Raw genomic sequence first — 17,604 nt, 5'->3', positions numbered from 1 at the left:
ATTTGCTTGCTTTATATTTATAAAAATACTTACTGTAAAGATGGATCGCAGCGGTTTGCAACAATATAAAAACACAAAGCTGGCAGTCAAATTGTAAAAACTTAAAAGCAAGAAGAAATTTAAAACCTGAATTCCACCCAGTGTCTGTGCACTATTGTTCAAAGGATGCAGAGATGGCACCTGGACCCATTTAGAATGTTTTGGGTCCAGCTTCAGGAGGGACGATGAGGCAGTGCAGCATCCCAGCCCAATTCTCTTCTGCATACATCAGCTGCAGATCCTCCCTTGCAGGGTTTGGGGAGTTGAGGATTTCTCATTATCTTGGTGGGGCGGGGGGGGCAGGTCAGACCTCCGCTTGATGTGGTGCACTGCAGGGAACTGCATCCCTGCCTGCCTGAGCCACGTTCTGGGTGTGGTTGCTCCTTACACAGTTGAAAATTTAGTCACTAAAACAAAAACCCCAGAAGGGACGGACAAGTTGGTAGTAGCCACATGGCTGTGATGAACCATGAGTGGCTGAGATGGGAGCATTTGGATCCTTGTGTCCTTCAGGCAGAGAGCTGAAAGCATGAAGCCTTTTGGGGGTGGGGAGAGATTTGCAATTGCTAAAGTCTTGCCTTCCTGAAGGTAGCAAAGAGCTACTGCTGCCGCCGCCACCCTACAGCGGTTTTGTTTTTGAGAGAAGGGGCTCGCTGAAATGATGTCCCCTGTTTGTGGGCGTTATGTGTGAAGCGCAAGATGAGCTGGTGAGAATAGGAACCGCCAACTAATGAAGTCGTGAACCCCAACAGGTTTCCCTGGCAACAGGTTGGGAAGGAGAGGTGGAGGGGGCTGTTGGCACCTCCGAGGTTTCTCTCTTCAGCCTGTTTCTTCTTTGGTAAAAGCTGGGAGAAGGAGGAAGGCCTGGCCTGCCTTGCCCCTCTCACGCAGCTGTGCCGACGGGGGCTGCTTCAGGCTGAGTCTCTGAGGGCTTTGGGGGTCCATCCCTGAAATCTCAAAAGCCATCTCTCTGTGTGTGTACGCACTCAGTAGTTACAACTCTGGTTTTCTTTTCGAGAGCAGTACTTGAGTTGAAGTGCTAGGCATTTGAAGATGACAATCTCTGCCCTGTTGTCTGTTTTGCTGTGGAGGTTATGGATATCCCTGCACTTGAATTATTTTTCCCCAGGGGTTTCGCAAAATTGGCATTAAAATGCACACCAGAAAACGAGCTTCTGATCTCCTCTAGAGCGCCCACCCCCCATTCCCTCTGCCGATTCAGACTCCTGGGACCTCGACTCCACCTCCCAAGGAGAAGGAAGCGTGTGTTTTGTGTTCAGATAGCCGTAGCAGAGCCCAGCATCTCATAGCCCAGGTTCCAACAGTGGGAGTGGGACCCCCCCCCCTCCTGAAATGTTTCAGGCAAGGCAGCCCTTGAGTTGACTCCGCATTCTGGCCTGCACGTTTTTACCTGAATTGGATACTTCACAGAGCAGTGCTCTTACTCTAGAGGAGGTGCAGAGATCCTTTGTGCCTCCAGATGTTGCTGACCTACAGCTCCCATCATCCCTGGCCATGCTTGCTGGGGCTGATGGGAGTTGTAGTTCAGCAACATATAGGGCCAGATGTTTCAGTTCCAGTTAAATACAAGGTTGAGAGGATGTTGCTGCATCTCTTCTTGGGAGCAGTCCCCACGTGACATTTAACTCTCGCCCTCGAGTGCCATGTCTAAGAGCGTAATGGCGAGGGTTGTGTCTGTTTCTGAGAACGACATTGGCCCCATTGAAATGACATCTTTTGCTTATGAAGAACCTCATGAAAGGAAGCACCCTTCCCCTTTCAGCTGTGCAGGCATTCCCAGCTAAATCTCAAGGAGTTCTCATCTGGCACATGGTTCTCCCTGTGAGGAAGGCCAGTTCTCTTCTCTAGGCAGTTGGGGATGCCCAGGACCAAGATCTTCCTTACAGTGTGAACAAAGGGCCGGACAGCACATCTTCACTGAAATGAAGGCGGCTGCCATGTGCCTCTGATTCCTCTCTAAATGAGCTAATTTCAGTTGGGGTCATGGTGACTGGAGGTGAGTGGACTTGGGGCTGCAGTCTACACACACCCCATAAATGCCCCACTGAAATTAAGGGCACGGTTTGCTCTGGGCGGGCCAGCCTAGCCTTCCTGAGTTGGACTACCAAGGACCCACTTGGTGGAAGGAGAGCTAATCTGGGTTGTGGCCCCTCTTCCTGAGGCAGTCAGAAGGCTGGGCCTGATTCTGACCAGCTGCCCTTCAAGGGGAGGCGGACCTCATGTCCTGCCTAAGTCCTAAAGAGCTGGGCTCCCAACTGCCTCTGCTTTCAGATGCAGATATGTGTCGATAGATACTTGGGACTAGCAGAAGCAAACCAAAGCCATGTCAGAAGCAGCTGTTGTGTCCTCTCATTGGCGGGTATGTGGAACATTAAGAAAATGAACACGTGGCTTAAAAGCAGAGGCAGGGTGTGTATTATATCATCTTTATCCTCTTCAGCCACAGGGGAGCCCCCAAACCTCTCTCCACAGACAGCCATTAGCAAGTGTCTGCCAAAGAGGAAGTGGCAATTGACATAGGACCTTGTCACTTGATGCAACAGAGGAGGCCGCCAGCCAGCCCACTTGATGTGCTTCCCTTTTCTTCCCCATTGATCAGAAAGGAGAGCCTGTGTCTCACTGTGAAGGCAGCTGCATTCAGGCTGGGCCTGTGACTCAATCGAAGCCGGACAGATCTGGCTGAGTGGCAGGCATTCCAGTCCGGCTCAGTAAATATTTAGCAAGATAAGCCACCCACAGCCAGAAGAAGAGTTTGGATTTGATATCCCGCTCTATCACTACCCGAAGGAGTCTTAAAGCGGCTAACATTCTCCTTTCCCTTCCTCCCCCACAACAAACACTCTGTGAGGTGAGTGGGGCTGAGAGACTTCAGAGAAGTGTGACTGGCCCAAGGTCACCCAGCAGCTGCATGTGGAGGAGCGGAGATGCAAACCCGGTTCACCAGATTACGAGTCTACCGCTCTTAACCACTACACCACACTGGCTCCAGCTGCCATTAGGCAACAGTGCTGCCGCTGCATCTTTCAGAAGGGAGAAGGGAAGCCACTAGCAACCTCACATCTGCCTGGCCAAAGGGGACTTCCTGTTGATGTCTTGTCTGAATACCCTACAATCTGGGAAGCTGTGGGTGGGCAGACCTTTGCTGGGGGCCTGGCTAACCTAGAAGGTTTCTGGTGCAGAAAGCTTCACTTGTCACCTCTGTTACTTATTCAACACCCTCCCCAGGTCTTACATGATTGACGTGTTGGGCCTTGGCAAAAGCTGCCCTCCATGTGGAAACTTCCTGGGTCTTTGCTGTGCGAGTTGCTGGGACTTGCTTGTGGGTTTCTTCCCCCCATTGGAGCATCTAATTAGATGCTGGGCCTCCTTTGCTTGAACCAGCTGCTGCAGCCATGCTCTTGCTATGCCCTTTTGTATTCTCACTGTGCTGAGTGCAACATGGAGGTGACAGTGGTCATAAATATGTCTGGTTCCGTACTCTGAGCGCGCACCAGCAACCTTCTCTCTGTTGGGCTGCCCTTTGCCAGGAGAGTTTCTCTTGCAGCTGCCTGAAAAGCCAGGTCCTTGTGGCTTTGCTGCATTAAACTGGTAATCATATAACCCTCACTGAACTCAGTGGGACTTTCTTTTGAGTAGACCGGTGTTGGGTTGCACTGGTAATCATATGTTGCTGTACACCACACCTGGAGTCAAGCACATGCCCACTTTTAAGTATTCTGCATGAGGTCTTCACAGTGAAGCCCCGTGAAGTCCACATGGCATGAGCATAGTTCCCATTTCTATGGTTGGTAGCAGAGGGAGGGATATCTCTTGAGTCATCTTTGCTCATCTTGTTTATGCAGAGGAGGAGGAGGAAGAAGAAGGCAAGCTAGACCGGCCTCTGGAAGGAGCAGGCTTGCAGCAGCAAGAATCCCACCTCTGCCAGCAGATGAAGATGGCAACAGTGGCCCCCTCGTCCAATCTGATGCCCTGGCAAGTGGAGCTGGAGCCTGTGACCAGCACCAGCGTTGGAGGAGGGCAGGTCTGCGGCCGAGGTAAGGGATGCCCAGTGAAGCCTTTGGGGATCTTGAAGAAGGTGGCTTGGATAGAGCAGAGAAGTACAGTATGAAAGTATGCATGGGCCAAGCAGGCAGGAAAGCCTCTCTGAGAACAGATAGCATTTTGGCAGGTAGGAGGGCAAATTCCTAGGAGCTCAGTGGCAGAGGAGGAGGAGGAGGAGTTTGGATTTGATATCCCGCTTTATCACTACCCAAAGGAGTCTCAAAGCGGCTAAGATTCTCCTTTCCCTTCCTCTCCCACAACAAACACTCTGTGACGTGAGTGGGGCTGAGAGACTTCAGAGAAGTGTGACTAGCCCAAAGTCACCCAGCAGCTGCATGTGGAGGAGCGGGGAAGCGAACCCGGTTCCCCAGATTACGAGACTACCACTCTTAACCACTACACCACACTGGCTCACGTGGTGCATGTGGAAGCCCTTGGTGGCATCTCCAGGCAAGGCAGTACTGATCCAGGTGGACCAGAGGCAGCTTCCCATGTGACTCAAGTGTAGGGCGAACTTTTGGCAATCTGTAGTTTTCAGTGAGTTCCTCCCTGGGGTGCCCTCCATTGCCACAGAGAAGGGTAGGAGGGTGGTGGCTAAATCTGAAGGTATTGCCCCAGGCAGGAGACTGGAGTGCTGGCAGAGCAGGCAGCAGTGGTGGCTCTTCTTCAAGCAGGAGCCCCTTCAGGGTATGGTGAGTAACCCTCTCCTGGGGGGAAGCAGGAAGCTCTTTTCCTTCCCAGTCACTTGCAGAGCAAAGAGCCCAGGGCTCAGGCCCAGCCTGTTGCTGGTTCTGCTCTGGTGCAGACGTTCTTTTATTATGGCATGCTTGTTCGCTCAAAGACCCTCTTCCGAGCTGACATTTCCTCCTCTCAGCCTCCAGCTCCAAGGCCCACCTCTGCTCCGAAACGCTACAGCCCTCCGCGGGGAGCAAGGCCGACGCCAGCCGCATCAAGACCCGCGTGTTTCCCAGCATGCCCAAGCTCTTCATCCCCTCGTCCGTCACCAAGTTCCCACCGGAGATCACCGTCACCCCCCCAACGCCCACCCTCCTCTCCCCCAAGGGCAGCATTTCGGAAGAAACCAAGCAGAAGCTAAAGGTACTTACCAGGGTTTGGGGCGGGGAGTGTCATTGGGGCCCCAGTCATGCTTTGAATTTGGCAGAGAGAATTTGTGTGTGCAGACTGGGGTGGCAGTGGAGGAGGCTGTCCAGGCAGCTGCAGACAAGAGTCCTCTGTGCCCTCTTTGCCTCTCCCCCCCCCCTTGGGTTCTCAGGTGGGCTTAAGGAACCCATCTTCTGTTTGTAAAACATAGGAACAGCCTTCAGGTCAAAGAGGGCCTACTTAGTCCAGCCCCGTGTTCTTCCAGAGGCCAGCCAGCTGCCCCCAATGAAGCAGGACTTTAGCAATTCCAACACCCCAAGGAGGGCCTCATCCAGGCTTGCTGAGTCCTGACTTCTTCACCTTAGAGCAGGGGCTCCTTCTGTTCCCCAGCCAAAGCAAGGTCCATCCTCTCTTTGTGGGAACAAGGAACAAACTGTCTGGCTGAACAGGCAGGCAGGGTTGGGGGGGGAGGTGGCACCTGCGATACCCTTTTGCAAACTGCCTTGGTGGAAGTACTGGGCGGGGGCAGAAATACTTCCCTCCCTCCCTCCTTCAGCCTGGAGTGTTGCCATGTTACTCTAGGATAACCTGGTTAAGAAATCTCCGTAGTCTCCCTCCCACCCATCGCTTGTATTGGAAGCACTGCAGGTTTTCAAGATGATGAAAGCAAGCCCAGGTGGGGTGGAGGGAAATGCTTTGGGGGAATAGCAGATCTTCAGAATTTTTAAAAATAAAAAAACCCTCTTCCCTTTGTCTGGGCCAGTCTGCTATCCTTTCAGCCCAGTCTGCGGCGAATGTGAAGAAGGAGACCCTTTGCCAGCCAGCGCTGGAGATTGTAGAAACCTCAAGCCAAGAGTCTTCGCTGGAGAGTGACTCTGATGAAGAGGATGACTACATGGATGTCTGAGGGGTGCTGGGCGGGGGGCTCTGTCCTCCCTTCCCCTCCCCTCCCTCCGGCTTCTCTTTCCAGCATCACAGCCAGCCAGCCACCAGCCATTACCACCTTCAGTGCTGCTGCCTCTGCTGTTGCCCTTAACTTACCGGGCAGCTGAAAGCTCACCACTGTCACCCCCAAGCCGAATTAAATCCCTCGGCACCTCCTCAGTCATTTCCCCCTCTTTAAAAGGACGGCTTTTACAGGAGGCAGCAGCAGCAGCAGCATTCGGCTGGCTGGCTGGCTGGCTAAGCAGGAGAGACTGGACTTGGTCTTGCCTCCTTCGTTACTTTAAGCAAAACCGTGGCTTATTTTATCTCGGTGTTGTCTTAAAAGGACCAGGCGGGAGAGACAGCTGGCAGCCTCACTAGGACTCTGCCTCTTCGGGGACTGTTGGACAAGCGGCGTAAGCAGAGAGGTCGCAGGGCACCTTTGGTCTTACCAGGAAACGGATTTCAGTACCATTTTGGTAATGTCTGCTTTTTACAGAACGACACAAAGAAGGGTATATGTTTGTTTTTTAAGTATATATATATAAATATATGTGGCGGGATTGCTCACATTTATATGGGGAACATAAAGGAAGCCCAGCATTTTTTCTACTGAATGTTAACGTTGTAATATAAGGAATACAAACCCTGCACTTCAATAGTGGGGCGTGTTGTGCCCACAGCATGTGTCACAGAGCTTGCCAGGCGGGGTTTCAATTTCTGGGGGGGCGGGGGGAGGTGGGAGAAGACAAGGGTTAAATAAATGGTGCAGTGCAAAGCTTTGTAATAATAAATATACATTTTTTAAATAAAGTGAGAACACGTTTCTCCCAAGCCTCTTCTCTGCTGTGCCTGGAATGCTCCTTCGCTCTTTCATCCGCTTTCCTCTCCCTCCTCCCAGGTCTCTAGAAGAGGCAAAGAAATCTGAATTTTCAGGGGAGAGCGGCCCCTGCCTCAGGGCAAGCAGTGAGAGAGCTGCGTTACAGCTGATGCAAGGGATTGTGGAGTAGAGAAGGCCTCTTCCCCTTCTTCCCTGAGCATGCTGAAGTGGGCTGGGTCACCTCAGTCTCTGCTGGGGCCGGAACATTTTTCATCCAGCCTCATGAGCCAAGTGGCAGACTTGGGGCACAAGAGGAGCCTCTTTTCCTCCTCTCCTGTCAGGGCTGTTTACTTCCCAGCTAGGAAGATTCTCTGGCTCTGCACACACAGCAGGCTGGTGTTCCTCTGCCTCCTCCACCATTTCCAATTCCATTGGCACATCGTTTTCCACATCAGGATGGCTGGATGTGTTCTCCAAGTTGCCTTCTGTCCTACCCAGTGGGCGGAGCGTGGGCGTTGAGTGTCTTCTTCCGTTTTCAAATCGGATAGATGCTGGTTTTAGGGAAGGTGCACCCAGGTGCATTAATTCTCAAGAGACTGGAGAGGATAGAGGTGGCTTATGGCTGACGCCATATGTAAGCGACTACACAAACAAGTGTTGGGAGTGCAGTGGATGCAGAGTAAGAGGGACCCAGTTAGCCTGATTCCCCACCAGTAGCATCAGAGTCAGGGAACTGGTACATTTTCGGAGGGGGGAAAGGGGTCATTGAGGCGGCTTCACTTTAAAAGACTGGGTGTGGCCTCAGGGACAAATGAGTTGAGGACCATTGGTCATAGCAGATTCTTCCCTTAGATGCCCTTCAAATGATTCACGGCTACAGCCTCATTCTGTGTAGGGAGCACAGCAATCATGGCAAGAGCTCTGCTCTGTCAGCTCTGAAGAAGCAACAGCTTTAAGCAGTTTTAGGGGAAACCTCCATCCCTTCCCCTGAAACGATTGCAATCCCCTAAAATCACAGATCTAACAAATAATTGAAGATCCCTGCTCCCCTGCCCCAATTCACAATGATTGGATGGAATATATTCCCTAAAGTGGCTGGGAAAACTTATTGAAGATTCTTATTTACAGTTGGTTTTGGGAGGCCGAAATCCTGCTGTGCCTTAGACAAGGCAGGAGAAGAACAGCAAGCTCTGGACTTAGAAGAGGATTTTTTTTTTAAGAATAATTTTTATTAACCGACCAATCACATCAAATCAAACCAAATTACATAAATTCCAAATTACACAGCCGAATTTTAATTTTTTGTTGGGGGTACCCATATTTCAAGTTCCGAAGGGATCCAATCAACTTCTTGCTTCTTACTGCTGTTTTAATGTCCACAAATCTAACCTTATGATATTCAAAGTACTATCCAGTCCTTTCTTATTATTTTTCCACATCTCTTGTTGTTATTTTCATATATTTTTCCTTTCTCTTTGTGACCTCTGATAGTCTCCGCAAGCTGGTTAGAACAGTTTGTAATCCTGCGTGGATATTATTTTTTTTATCCTGTAGCCATATCCAGACGTTTTCCATATAACATCACTTCCATACATCAAAACAATCTTAGCGTCATTAATCTTCACCAATCTGTCTCCTTTCTCAAAACCTCTGAGGAGATTCACTAGGAATGCAGTCTGAAAACAAGTCCATTCTTCCTCCCGGCTATAAATCCTTTGGCAGAATTAATTGCTGTGCCATTCCCAAAAGCTCTTATTGCTTCTCGGTCTCCATAAAGCATACTTTTGGTTAAAGTTTATCTCCACACAGACCTTAATCATCCTGCTTGGGTCAGTTCAACCGACGGTTCTAATGAGGAGGGGTTCTTGTAAATCACATAGAAGGAAAGTAAAAAAGGTTTCCCCCCACCCCCATTCAGCCCCGTTGTCAACATACCCCGCCTTTGGTGTATCTTCATCGTAAAATATTCCTGTTTCTCCAGCCCGTCGTCTTCTTTCGCAGAGGTCACTTAAATTAGCAGACTTCACTCCCCTTCTTCACTTGAAATATGTGCATTTGCTTCTTTTGTAATTAATTATTCCAAATTGCTGCAACTAGTGCGCGATCAGAGACAGCGTCCAGGAGAGCCGAGGTCCACACGGGGGCATTCTGCCTAGGGCCCTCACCCCCTTCTTTCGAATTAGGGGGTGATTTATGGGCACAGCAGGCAAGGGCAGTGTTCCCCATTTCCTTGGGGCAACAAGGGAGGCTGCCTACTCCCATAACAGCCTCTTAATTACCCCGTGTGGGTCGGAGAGATGGTATTGTTGGCCATCTTCCAATGTGCCCCCTAGTGGCCCCTGACTTAGAAGAGGATTTTTGATATATTTCCTCTTCTTTTACTGCATGGATGTGAAACTGCATCACAAAAAGTTTATGAAATATTTATTTCTTTTCCCAAGAGACTTCTGAATCTTTCCCTCTCCCTTTATGGCCTCCAAGGATTAGGTCTTCAGGCCAGACTCTGGAAGTGGTCACTGTTGGAAAAAAGCAAATGCATTTCCTTCTACTGTATTGAGTTTCTAATTAATGCATGTGTTACTTTAAACCACATGAGGGCACTGTCTGTGTAGCAATCTAACCAGCACTTGCTTGTAGCTTCTTTTTCCAGGTTAACTCTACCCCTAAAAGCTGGGCCAGTTATTCTCACCAGACAAGAAGATGCCTGCTATTCTCTCTTTTTCATCTCTACTCTTCCTATAAATAGTTCTGCATGAATAAAGCCTTTGAACTCCAGAAACTGATCATTCCAATACAGCATTTAACCAAGCTGTAAAGGCTGCTAACAGTCATGTACCCAGCCTCACTTATGTCGTCCTATGTTCTCTTCATGTTTTGAAGAAAAGACTGTTGAGCTGCCCTAACCCTCCCTTCCCCTCTTCCTTCCTTCCTTCGAGGCCAGATACCAGGGCTGTCCAGAACTATGGAGAAAAATAGAAGAGACAAGCCATGGAAAAAGATTAAAAATATTTTCTCTTATCTCCCCACCCCCTCCAGTGCTCTGGGAGCCCCTACAGTGAGTGGAGGGTAGTAAATTGACCAATCCATACTTGATGCAATTAACTGTTAAAATCTCCTGTTTAAGAGAGGAACTAACGAGGCACTTGTGAAACCGATGATGCTTTCCCTTGGGCTTTACCCTACTTGTCTGGTTCTGTAGGAAAGTCGGAAGCGGGAGCACCTAGCAGAGTGCACTTTCTTTCAAGTTAGGGAGAAGGCAGTGATGGGACAGTTTATGTGGGGAAGTGGTAGGAAGAGATGAGCTGTGCAGGGGCTGTTAAAAGATCAGGGCAAAGGCCCCCCAATCTCCTCCTAGCCCAACACCCTGTTCCCAGTAGAAAGCCCACGGGCAAGACCTGAGTGCAACGGCAGTGCTCCCCACTCCTTGAAATTCCCCGGCAGCTGGTATTCAAAGGCATCCCACCTCCAAGAAGAACCCAGGGAGGAAGAGCCTGGTTTGCTGGATCAGACCAAAGGGAGTCCATCAAGTGCAGGGTCCTGTTTGCTCAGTGACCAACCAGATGCTCCACAGGTTAGAAGCCCACAAGTAGGACCTGAGAGCTCTAAATCATCCAGAAGCAAAAGGAAAAAGTCTGTCCTTTAGTTTCATCAGCCAAATATGTGTAGGATCTGCTGCCCTTTGTCTTGGGGGGCAAGCAGTGAACTTTATTGGTTCTCTGTTTGAACATTCACAAGATTCACCTTGATCTGAATAGAAGCCTTGCAAGGTGCTCGCCAAAGGAATGAAGTTTATGGCTTGCAATCCTAAATCTCATTGAACTCTGAACACACCACTGATCCCAGGTTCCATTTGGCCCAAGGCTGCTTGATGACAGAGGGGAGAGAACAGGTGCATTGGAGGCTGGTGGTCCAATCCTGTGCATGTTTGCTCAGAAGAAAATCCCACTATGTTCACTGTAGGTAGCATTAAAGCCTGAGTTACAAGTGAGCACAGGATGTGTAAGGCCAGTATCAATTTCCAGCTTCTGAAAAGCCAAGTGCTCTGAATCACCTCCTGCACCAGCCTTCATGTTATTCCTAATCACTAAGATCACTAGCTCAGGGGTCAGCAAGGTTTATCTTGCCTGGAAGGGATCGGTCCCGCAGAAATCCCTCCATGGGCTGGATTGTGCGCGCACCCATGATTTTTGGCACCTTCACGTGCGCAGATGCGATTTTCGGCACTGCGGAAGCGAGTCCCTGTGCTGCGCTGCACCAGTTTAGTGCAGCATGCGAGTAAGCAGGCAGCTCAGTTCGGTGGTGGCTCGTGGGCCGGTCAAACGACCTCCGCAGGCTGCTTCCGGCCCATGGGCCTTCGGTTGCTGACCCCTGCACTAGCTGTACGTATAGGAAGTGACTTGGGAAAGCTGAACCTACTGAACTTCTGCCTGGTCATGCAGCACTATATTTCAGGACACACATTTGTGGAGTGGGCTTCCCCATGCAAGCTCATGCACGCAACCCGCCATTGTCCCTGGATCTCAGGCCACATACCCAGCGGCAGAGCCAGGGGGGTGCGGTGGAGGCAGGACGCCCCGGGTGTCACCACTGAGGGGGATGACAAAATGCCAGCCAGCACTGACCGCAGTGCGCCCGAGCCATGCGGCTTTGGTGCACACAGGCTCCGCACTGCTCAAACAGTCCGCTTTCTGCCTCCCCATCAGCTGTAGGGTGGCTGGGTGGGAGGAGGCAGGCAGATTCCTTGGAGGCCCCACGGAGTCCTGCCCTGGCTGACCCTGACCCCATGAGCGTCTAGCCCTGCCCCTGGGCGCCGCCCCATGCACCCAATGGGCTTGCTCCTCCGCTGCACATACCTGAACCATCAGGGCATTCACTTAACCCTCTGCGGTCACTGTCTTGCTTGTCCATCTAGAATCCAATTCTATCATCGCAGCTGAGGCTGCTGTAGGGCTTTTTTGTTTTGCAACATGCGGTTCTGATTTTCAAAGCAATTTTCTGGGGTGGGTAGGGGGGTGTTCCACATATTAGTTGCAGATTACGAGATTATAGGGATGGATGACCAGCACTGAGAATGCATCTTCTGTTTTCCTGCTGTCGTGGGGAGATTAAAGGTGACTTGTTTTAATTCTTCCACTTGTGAGATAAAGGCTGCCTCTGCTTGCTCCCAAGGATTTATATGGGCAATTAGAGGCTGGAGTCTGAAAGGTCTCAATTAGGCAGTGAGGGGAGGGATCTCTTTACAAGCAGCTCTTAAGAAAACTCCCATTAAAGGGAAGCCAGGCCATCAGCCTCTGCTGCGTCAATAAGTATTGAACAAATTAAAAGCCGTTCTCCTCCTAGTACTTGCTGCTTGATTTAGTGCTAGCGTTTAATAAAAGCCCAAGTTGGGAAGTTAAATTCTGGCAGGAAATGGCTGGAAGTGGAAAAGGGGTAGTGGTCCTTCCCTTGATCTCCCCTTTTATGCACCCTACTTGTAGTAACTCCCCACCTTTCCCCCTGGGCCTGCCACTGCCTCTCAGCCCTGCCTACCTTGCAGGATTGTAAAGGTAAAGGGATCCTGACCATTAGGTCCAGTCGTGGCCGACTCTGGGGTTGCGGCGCTCATCTCGCTTTATTGGCCAAGGGAGCCGGCGTACAGCTTCCGAGTCATGTGGCCAGCATGATTAAGCCGCTTCTGGCGAACCAGAGCAGCGCACGGAAACACCATTTACCTTCCCGCCGGAGCGGTCCCTATTTATCTACTTGCATTTTGACATGCTTTCGAACTGCTAGGTTGGCAGGAGCAGGGACCGAGCAACAGGAGCTCACCGCGTCGCAGGGATTCGAACCGCCAACCTTCTGATCGGAAAGCCCTAGGCTCTGTGGTTTAACCCACAGCGCCACCTGCGTCCCCTTGCAGGATTGTAGGTGAGGGTAAAAAGGAGAGAGGAAATTCCAGACCATGTATGCCACCTTGATCTCATTGTGGGGGAAAGCAGGATATAAATGTAGAAATAAAACAGACCAGCTAACTTTCTTAACGAGCAACTTGCAAGCTTCTTACTGGAAGCTGCTTATCTCTAATAATTGCCAAAATATTGTGGGCAAAGGATGAGACTCCAGTTGAGCAATGGGACCACACTTAAGCCTTATTAGAAAAACTGACCAGACCCCTGAGAGCTGTTTCTGGTAATTAAGACAGATATGACTTCTATATGAAAGACAGAGTGATTTCCTGGCATGTGTTAGTGTTGCAGATGGCAAATTGCCCCCGCCACCGCCCACTGACATGTTTGGGGATAAATACCAAACGGCACAATTTAAGAGGACAGAAGAACCTCTTCTCTCTTATCGCCGTGTATCCTTTTCATTGACCGTAATTGATGTTCCCTGAACGTCTTCTATTTTCTTGTTCCATTTTCTGGAAAACAGGAGAAAGGATTTGTGAGAAGGGATGGAGAGCATAATTATTTAGGCTTAAGCTTGTGTATTTTGCACCGGGCTTTGGCTGGCAATATTGGGGGTTCTTGGGAAAACAACAGGGATCTTGACAGACTGAAAACTGACACACACATCCTGTTCCATTGCTCAAAACATTGGAAGTGGAGGTATTTGTTTCTCTGGTTGTGACCATCTGGCACAGAGCTTGGGAGCAAAAACCCATGAAGCTCAAACTGGATCTTCTCTGGACTGCTTGAGGGGAGTCCATTTGGGGCAGCTGGGTGGCTACTGTGAGAACAGGTTGCTGGACTAGATGGGCCCACACTCTGGCCGGATCCAGCTGCTGTAGGAGTCTTCTTAGGCTGCTTTTTTTTAAGGATCTCCAAAAAAATCCTGAAGCATTACAAATGGGTCAGAGATGGTACCTCCTAGCCAGTTTGATTCTTTCCCTGCCTCCTAGTGAGATTCAAATCTCCCCCCCCCAAAAAAAAAAAAAACCATTGTGTGTGTGTGTGGTTAGCAGGTGCTCAGTCTGTCTGCTACTTCATCTCCCCTTTTGCCCAAAAAAGAGCATCAAAGCTGCTCAGGAGCAGAGTTGTGTAGTGTGAGAGGCCCTCAGCTGCACACTTAATGGCTTGTGTGTGTTTTAAAGGAAGAAGCCAAAAGTGATTGTAAAATGAAGGAAAGAGAAGAGAGTAAATGGTCCATGTTTCTGCCACCACCTCTTTGCATTTCCACTACTTAATGGGATAATAAATTCAAAGGGAACCAGCCCATTTGTGCCTTAATTGGAGGCTTGAGAGTGGTTTTCTCCCCAAAGTCCACATCCATGACAACAACAAAATCGCCGGCCACAATGACAGGCAGGACCCAAATGTTCCCCTCCTCCCAAGTGCCAAGCAATTTCCCAAGGTCATTCCATGGCCTCACATCTTTGGCCCAGCAGTGTCAGATAGAGTGCCACTCTACATGGAGGCTCAATCTGGCTCTGATCCACAGATAGGCTTGATCCTTCGCAAAAAAACACACCATATGAGTTAGTGGCCACCCCTGTGGGATCCACCTGTCTGTCTTTCCCAGATCCACTTCCTTCCTTGACTGACCAAAGGAGAGGCAGGGAAACCCTGGCAGCTGAGAGAGAAGTCAGCAGATAACAGCAAACAGATGCAAAGGGGAGACGGGGGTTTTTTAAGGGGGGAGGGGACCTAGGGGGCGATGACTCCCTCTCCTGGCATAATTTCACCCCAAGAACAGTTGATGGAGAGCGTTATTCAGTCCTCGTCCTCATCAGGAGCTGCGTTTGCTGCCATTCCCAGGAGGTTCTCCTGGGCTTTTGGTCAGGAATTGGCTCTGACGTGACCAAAATTCACTCAACGGGCAGCCCTGGAGCTGATCGTGGGCACTGGAAGTGCCACCCCATCGTTGAAGACATTGCTGCACCAGCGAAACTCCCCACCACTGCAGCATGGCCTAGCTCTCAAGCCCTGCCATTCCGGTCAGAAGCTCGCAGCGACGGCAGGCCCAAGGGCTGAGGTAAGTCAGCGCTTTCCCTTCCCTCATTTTGGCCTGCTTTTCCACCTCCTCTCTGCTCCTGGCAGAGTCTGTTTGGGCTGAGGCAAGGGAGATGCGCTAGGCCGTGGCCTGGGTGGTTGTTACGCAGAAGATGAGGGGGCACCCCACTTCCTCGGGGGGGGGGCTTGAGTGCTGCCTTCCTCTGAAGCTGAGAAGGATGTTGTGGTGTGGGCCTACATTGCCAGTTTTGCACTGGAGGGGGGCGCTTTGGGGCCCGTTGTTGGGGTACCACCTTTTCCCATAGTGAGGGGTCAGGCTGCTCAAGGTGGCCGCAGATTGAGGTGCCATTAAAGCTGGTCCATTTTGACCTGAGCTCGGCGCCTTCCAGCGATCAGCACCTCTGAAAACATAATCCTGGACTCTGTGATGCAGCAGCCACATGTGGTTTTCCCCTGTCAACCTGCGCCTGCCTGTGGCTCACAAGAAGGTCCTGAAGCAGCCACCTTGCGGAGCCTGCAGGATCAGGCCAAAGGGGGCCTGTCTAATCCAGTCTCTGCTTCTCAGTGTGGGTTGGGGGGGGCTGGCCCTGATCCTGCCTCTCTGCCTGCCTGTAGCAGGGCTTGTTTGCTGCCTCCGCATCCACTGGGGAAGGAAGCAAATGTCCAGAAGGCCTCCTCTGCCCCCCCCCCCAGCGTCTCCTCCCAGCCCATCCTTCAGCTCAGGCCCCCATGGGACCCTGCCTGGAGCGGCCCCTCCTGCCCCCTCAATCTCCCCCCCCCCTCCAAAGCTATCAACACTTTCCTCTTCTCCCTTGAGAGCTATTCAGATGCTCTTTGAGAGATGCCAATAAACTCTTTGGTGTGAAAGTAAAATTGCTGTCCCTTTCTCTCCCCCCCCTCCCCACAATCTTTAGTTGCCACTAATGGGATGGCTGCTCTTCTGGATGCTGCTGTGAATCCCCCCCCTCCCCACTCAGAACTTTAAGGACTCTCAGATATATATTTTCTCTCCCCCCACCATTCTCCCTCCCCATCTCCCCCCACCATTTTGACCACTGTGCAGCTCTTGTGTAGGGCTGGACATTCCCGAAGGGGGGGGCGGACATGTGTCTTGGAGTTTCTCTTGGGGCTCCTGAACGGGACACACAAAAGCAGCACCCTCTGCGGCTCATGAAAGCAGCGGTTCAATCTGTGGGCAAAGGGGCCACCTCAGCTGGATGCTGGACTTTGCCTGCAGAGATCCAGGTTCGAATTCCCCCACCCCTTGGCTGCAAAGTTGGGGGTGCGGCCTGGGCCTATGGCACTTGCCAAGAACCAAAAGGCTTGCGGGCTGGAATGGGGGGGATGAGAAGGAAAGCGGAGTTTGTTCTGTGGAGGAAGTGGGGTGTGTGTGAAATGCGAGGTTTTGGCCACAGCCCATGGCGTCACACCTGGGGGGTGGAGTGGGGGGGGGCTGGTGTGCCAGCCATGGCTTCCTCCCCAGAGCGGTCAAGGGATCTGGAGCTTCTCAAAGCGGAAAAGGACCTAACTGAGCCAGAAAAGAGAGGTACAGCCATCTAGCCCAGCAGCTTTCCGGAGGGTGGGGCTGTGAGATTCTGCCTGGTGGGTTTTTTCTCCTGTCCCCTTGCACTGGGGCGGGGGCAGTGAGGGTGGCAAAGCAGACTTGACTTTCTTCCTCTTGGTCCTAAGGCTTAAGCCAAAAACATCTGAGAAGCTTCTGGACGGTCAAGGCTGCTGAACTTTATTGTATCAAGAAGTGGGCGCTGAGCCCGGCTGCATTTTGCTCTGCTTTATTTCTCTCTCTTTCCCTCTGCCCCCAGCCCAGAAGCAGAAGCTAAATCAGGGTTTCCCAAACTTAGGCCTCCAGCTGCTTTTGGACTACAGTCCCCATCAGCCCTGCTAGCCAGGGGTGGTGGGAGTTGTAGTCTAACAACAGCTGGAGACCCAAGTTTGAGCTAAATGAAAGGCATGCAGTTAAAGAGCGCAGGGATCCTGGGCACATTTACTTGTGAGTAAGCTCCCCCCAGTGTACTCTGGGCAGAACTTGGTTGCATATAACCCACTGGTTTCCTTAGGCTTAAAAGGTAAAGGTAACGACTGACCATTAGGTCCAGTTGTGACACTCTGGGGTTGCGGCGCTCATCTCGCTTTATTAGCCGAGGGAGCCGAGGCGTACAGCTTCCGGGTCATGTGGCCAGCATGACATAAGCCGCTTCTGGCGAACTAGAGCAGCGTACGGAAATGCCGTTTACCTTCCCGCCGGAGCGGTACCTATTTATCTACTTGCACTTTGATGTGCTTTCAAACTGCTAGGTTGGCAGGAGCAGGGACTGAGCAACGGGAGCTCACCCCGTTGCAGGGATTCAAACCGCCGACCTTCTGATTGGCAAGTCCTAAGCTCTGTGGTTTAACCCACAGCACCACCCGCATCCTTAGGCTTACTTACAAGAAAACATGCCTCGGATCGCAGTCAGTTTCTAGTCAGAGGAAGAGCATGGGCTGGACAGCAATGAAAGGAGGCGCTGCAGCTGCCTGTGGAGCCCTTTGAAAGAGCACTTGCCTTTGCATTTTCCTCTCCTGGGGATGTCAAGTGGCTGTGAAGCATTTCGCATCTTCCTTCCATGCTGCTAACTAACCAGGAAGGAGTGGGGGGTTGAGGTGGAGAAAAATAAGTCTTCCTCTTGTTTTGCAAGAATAGGAGTCCTTCTGAGCAGCCCACCCCCACTC

The 17,604-nt window shown here is 51.1% G+C and overlaps 1 protein-coding gene across 5 annotated transcripts in view; it reads left to right on the top strand.

Annotated features, from left to right (window-relative positions):
- Nucleotides 1-6,967, top strand: part of CABIN1 (calcineurin binding protein 1) — a 62,678-nt gene extending 55,711 nt beyond the window's left edge. For all 5 annotated transcript variants that reach the window (XM_053370138.1, XM_053370135.1, XM_053370136.1 and 2 more), the window contains exons 35-37: nucleotides 3,903-4,094; nucleotides 4,976-5,199; nucleotides 5,966-6,967. In XM_053370138.1, coding sequence (XP_053226113.1) covers nucleotides 3,903-4,094; nucleotides 4,976-5,199; nucleotides 5,966-6,109 — 560 coding nt within the window. In that variant the 3' untranslated portion in view covers nucleotides 6,110-6,967. The remainder of the gene's footprint in view (nucleotides 1-3,902; nucleotides 4,095-4,975; nucleotides 5,200-5,965) is intronic.
- The last annotated feature ends 10,637 nt before the right edge of the window (nucleotides 6,968-17,604 follow it).

The sequence above is a fragment of the Podarcis raffonei genome, chromosome 16 (assembly GCF_027172205.1).
Source record: "Podarcis raffonei isolate rPodRaf1 chromosome 16, rPodRaf1.pri, whole genome shotgun sequence".
NCBI lineage: Eukaryota > Metazoa > Chordata > Lepidosauria > Squamata > Lacertidae > Podarcis > Podarcis raffonei.
Note: the sequence above shows the minus strand (reverse complement) of the source record. Positions and strands in the feature narration are given on the sequence as shown.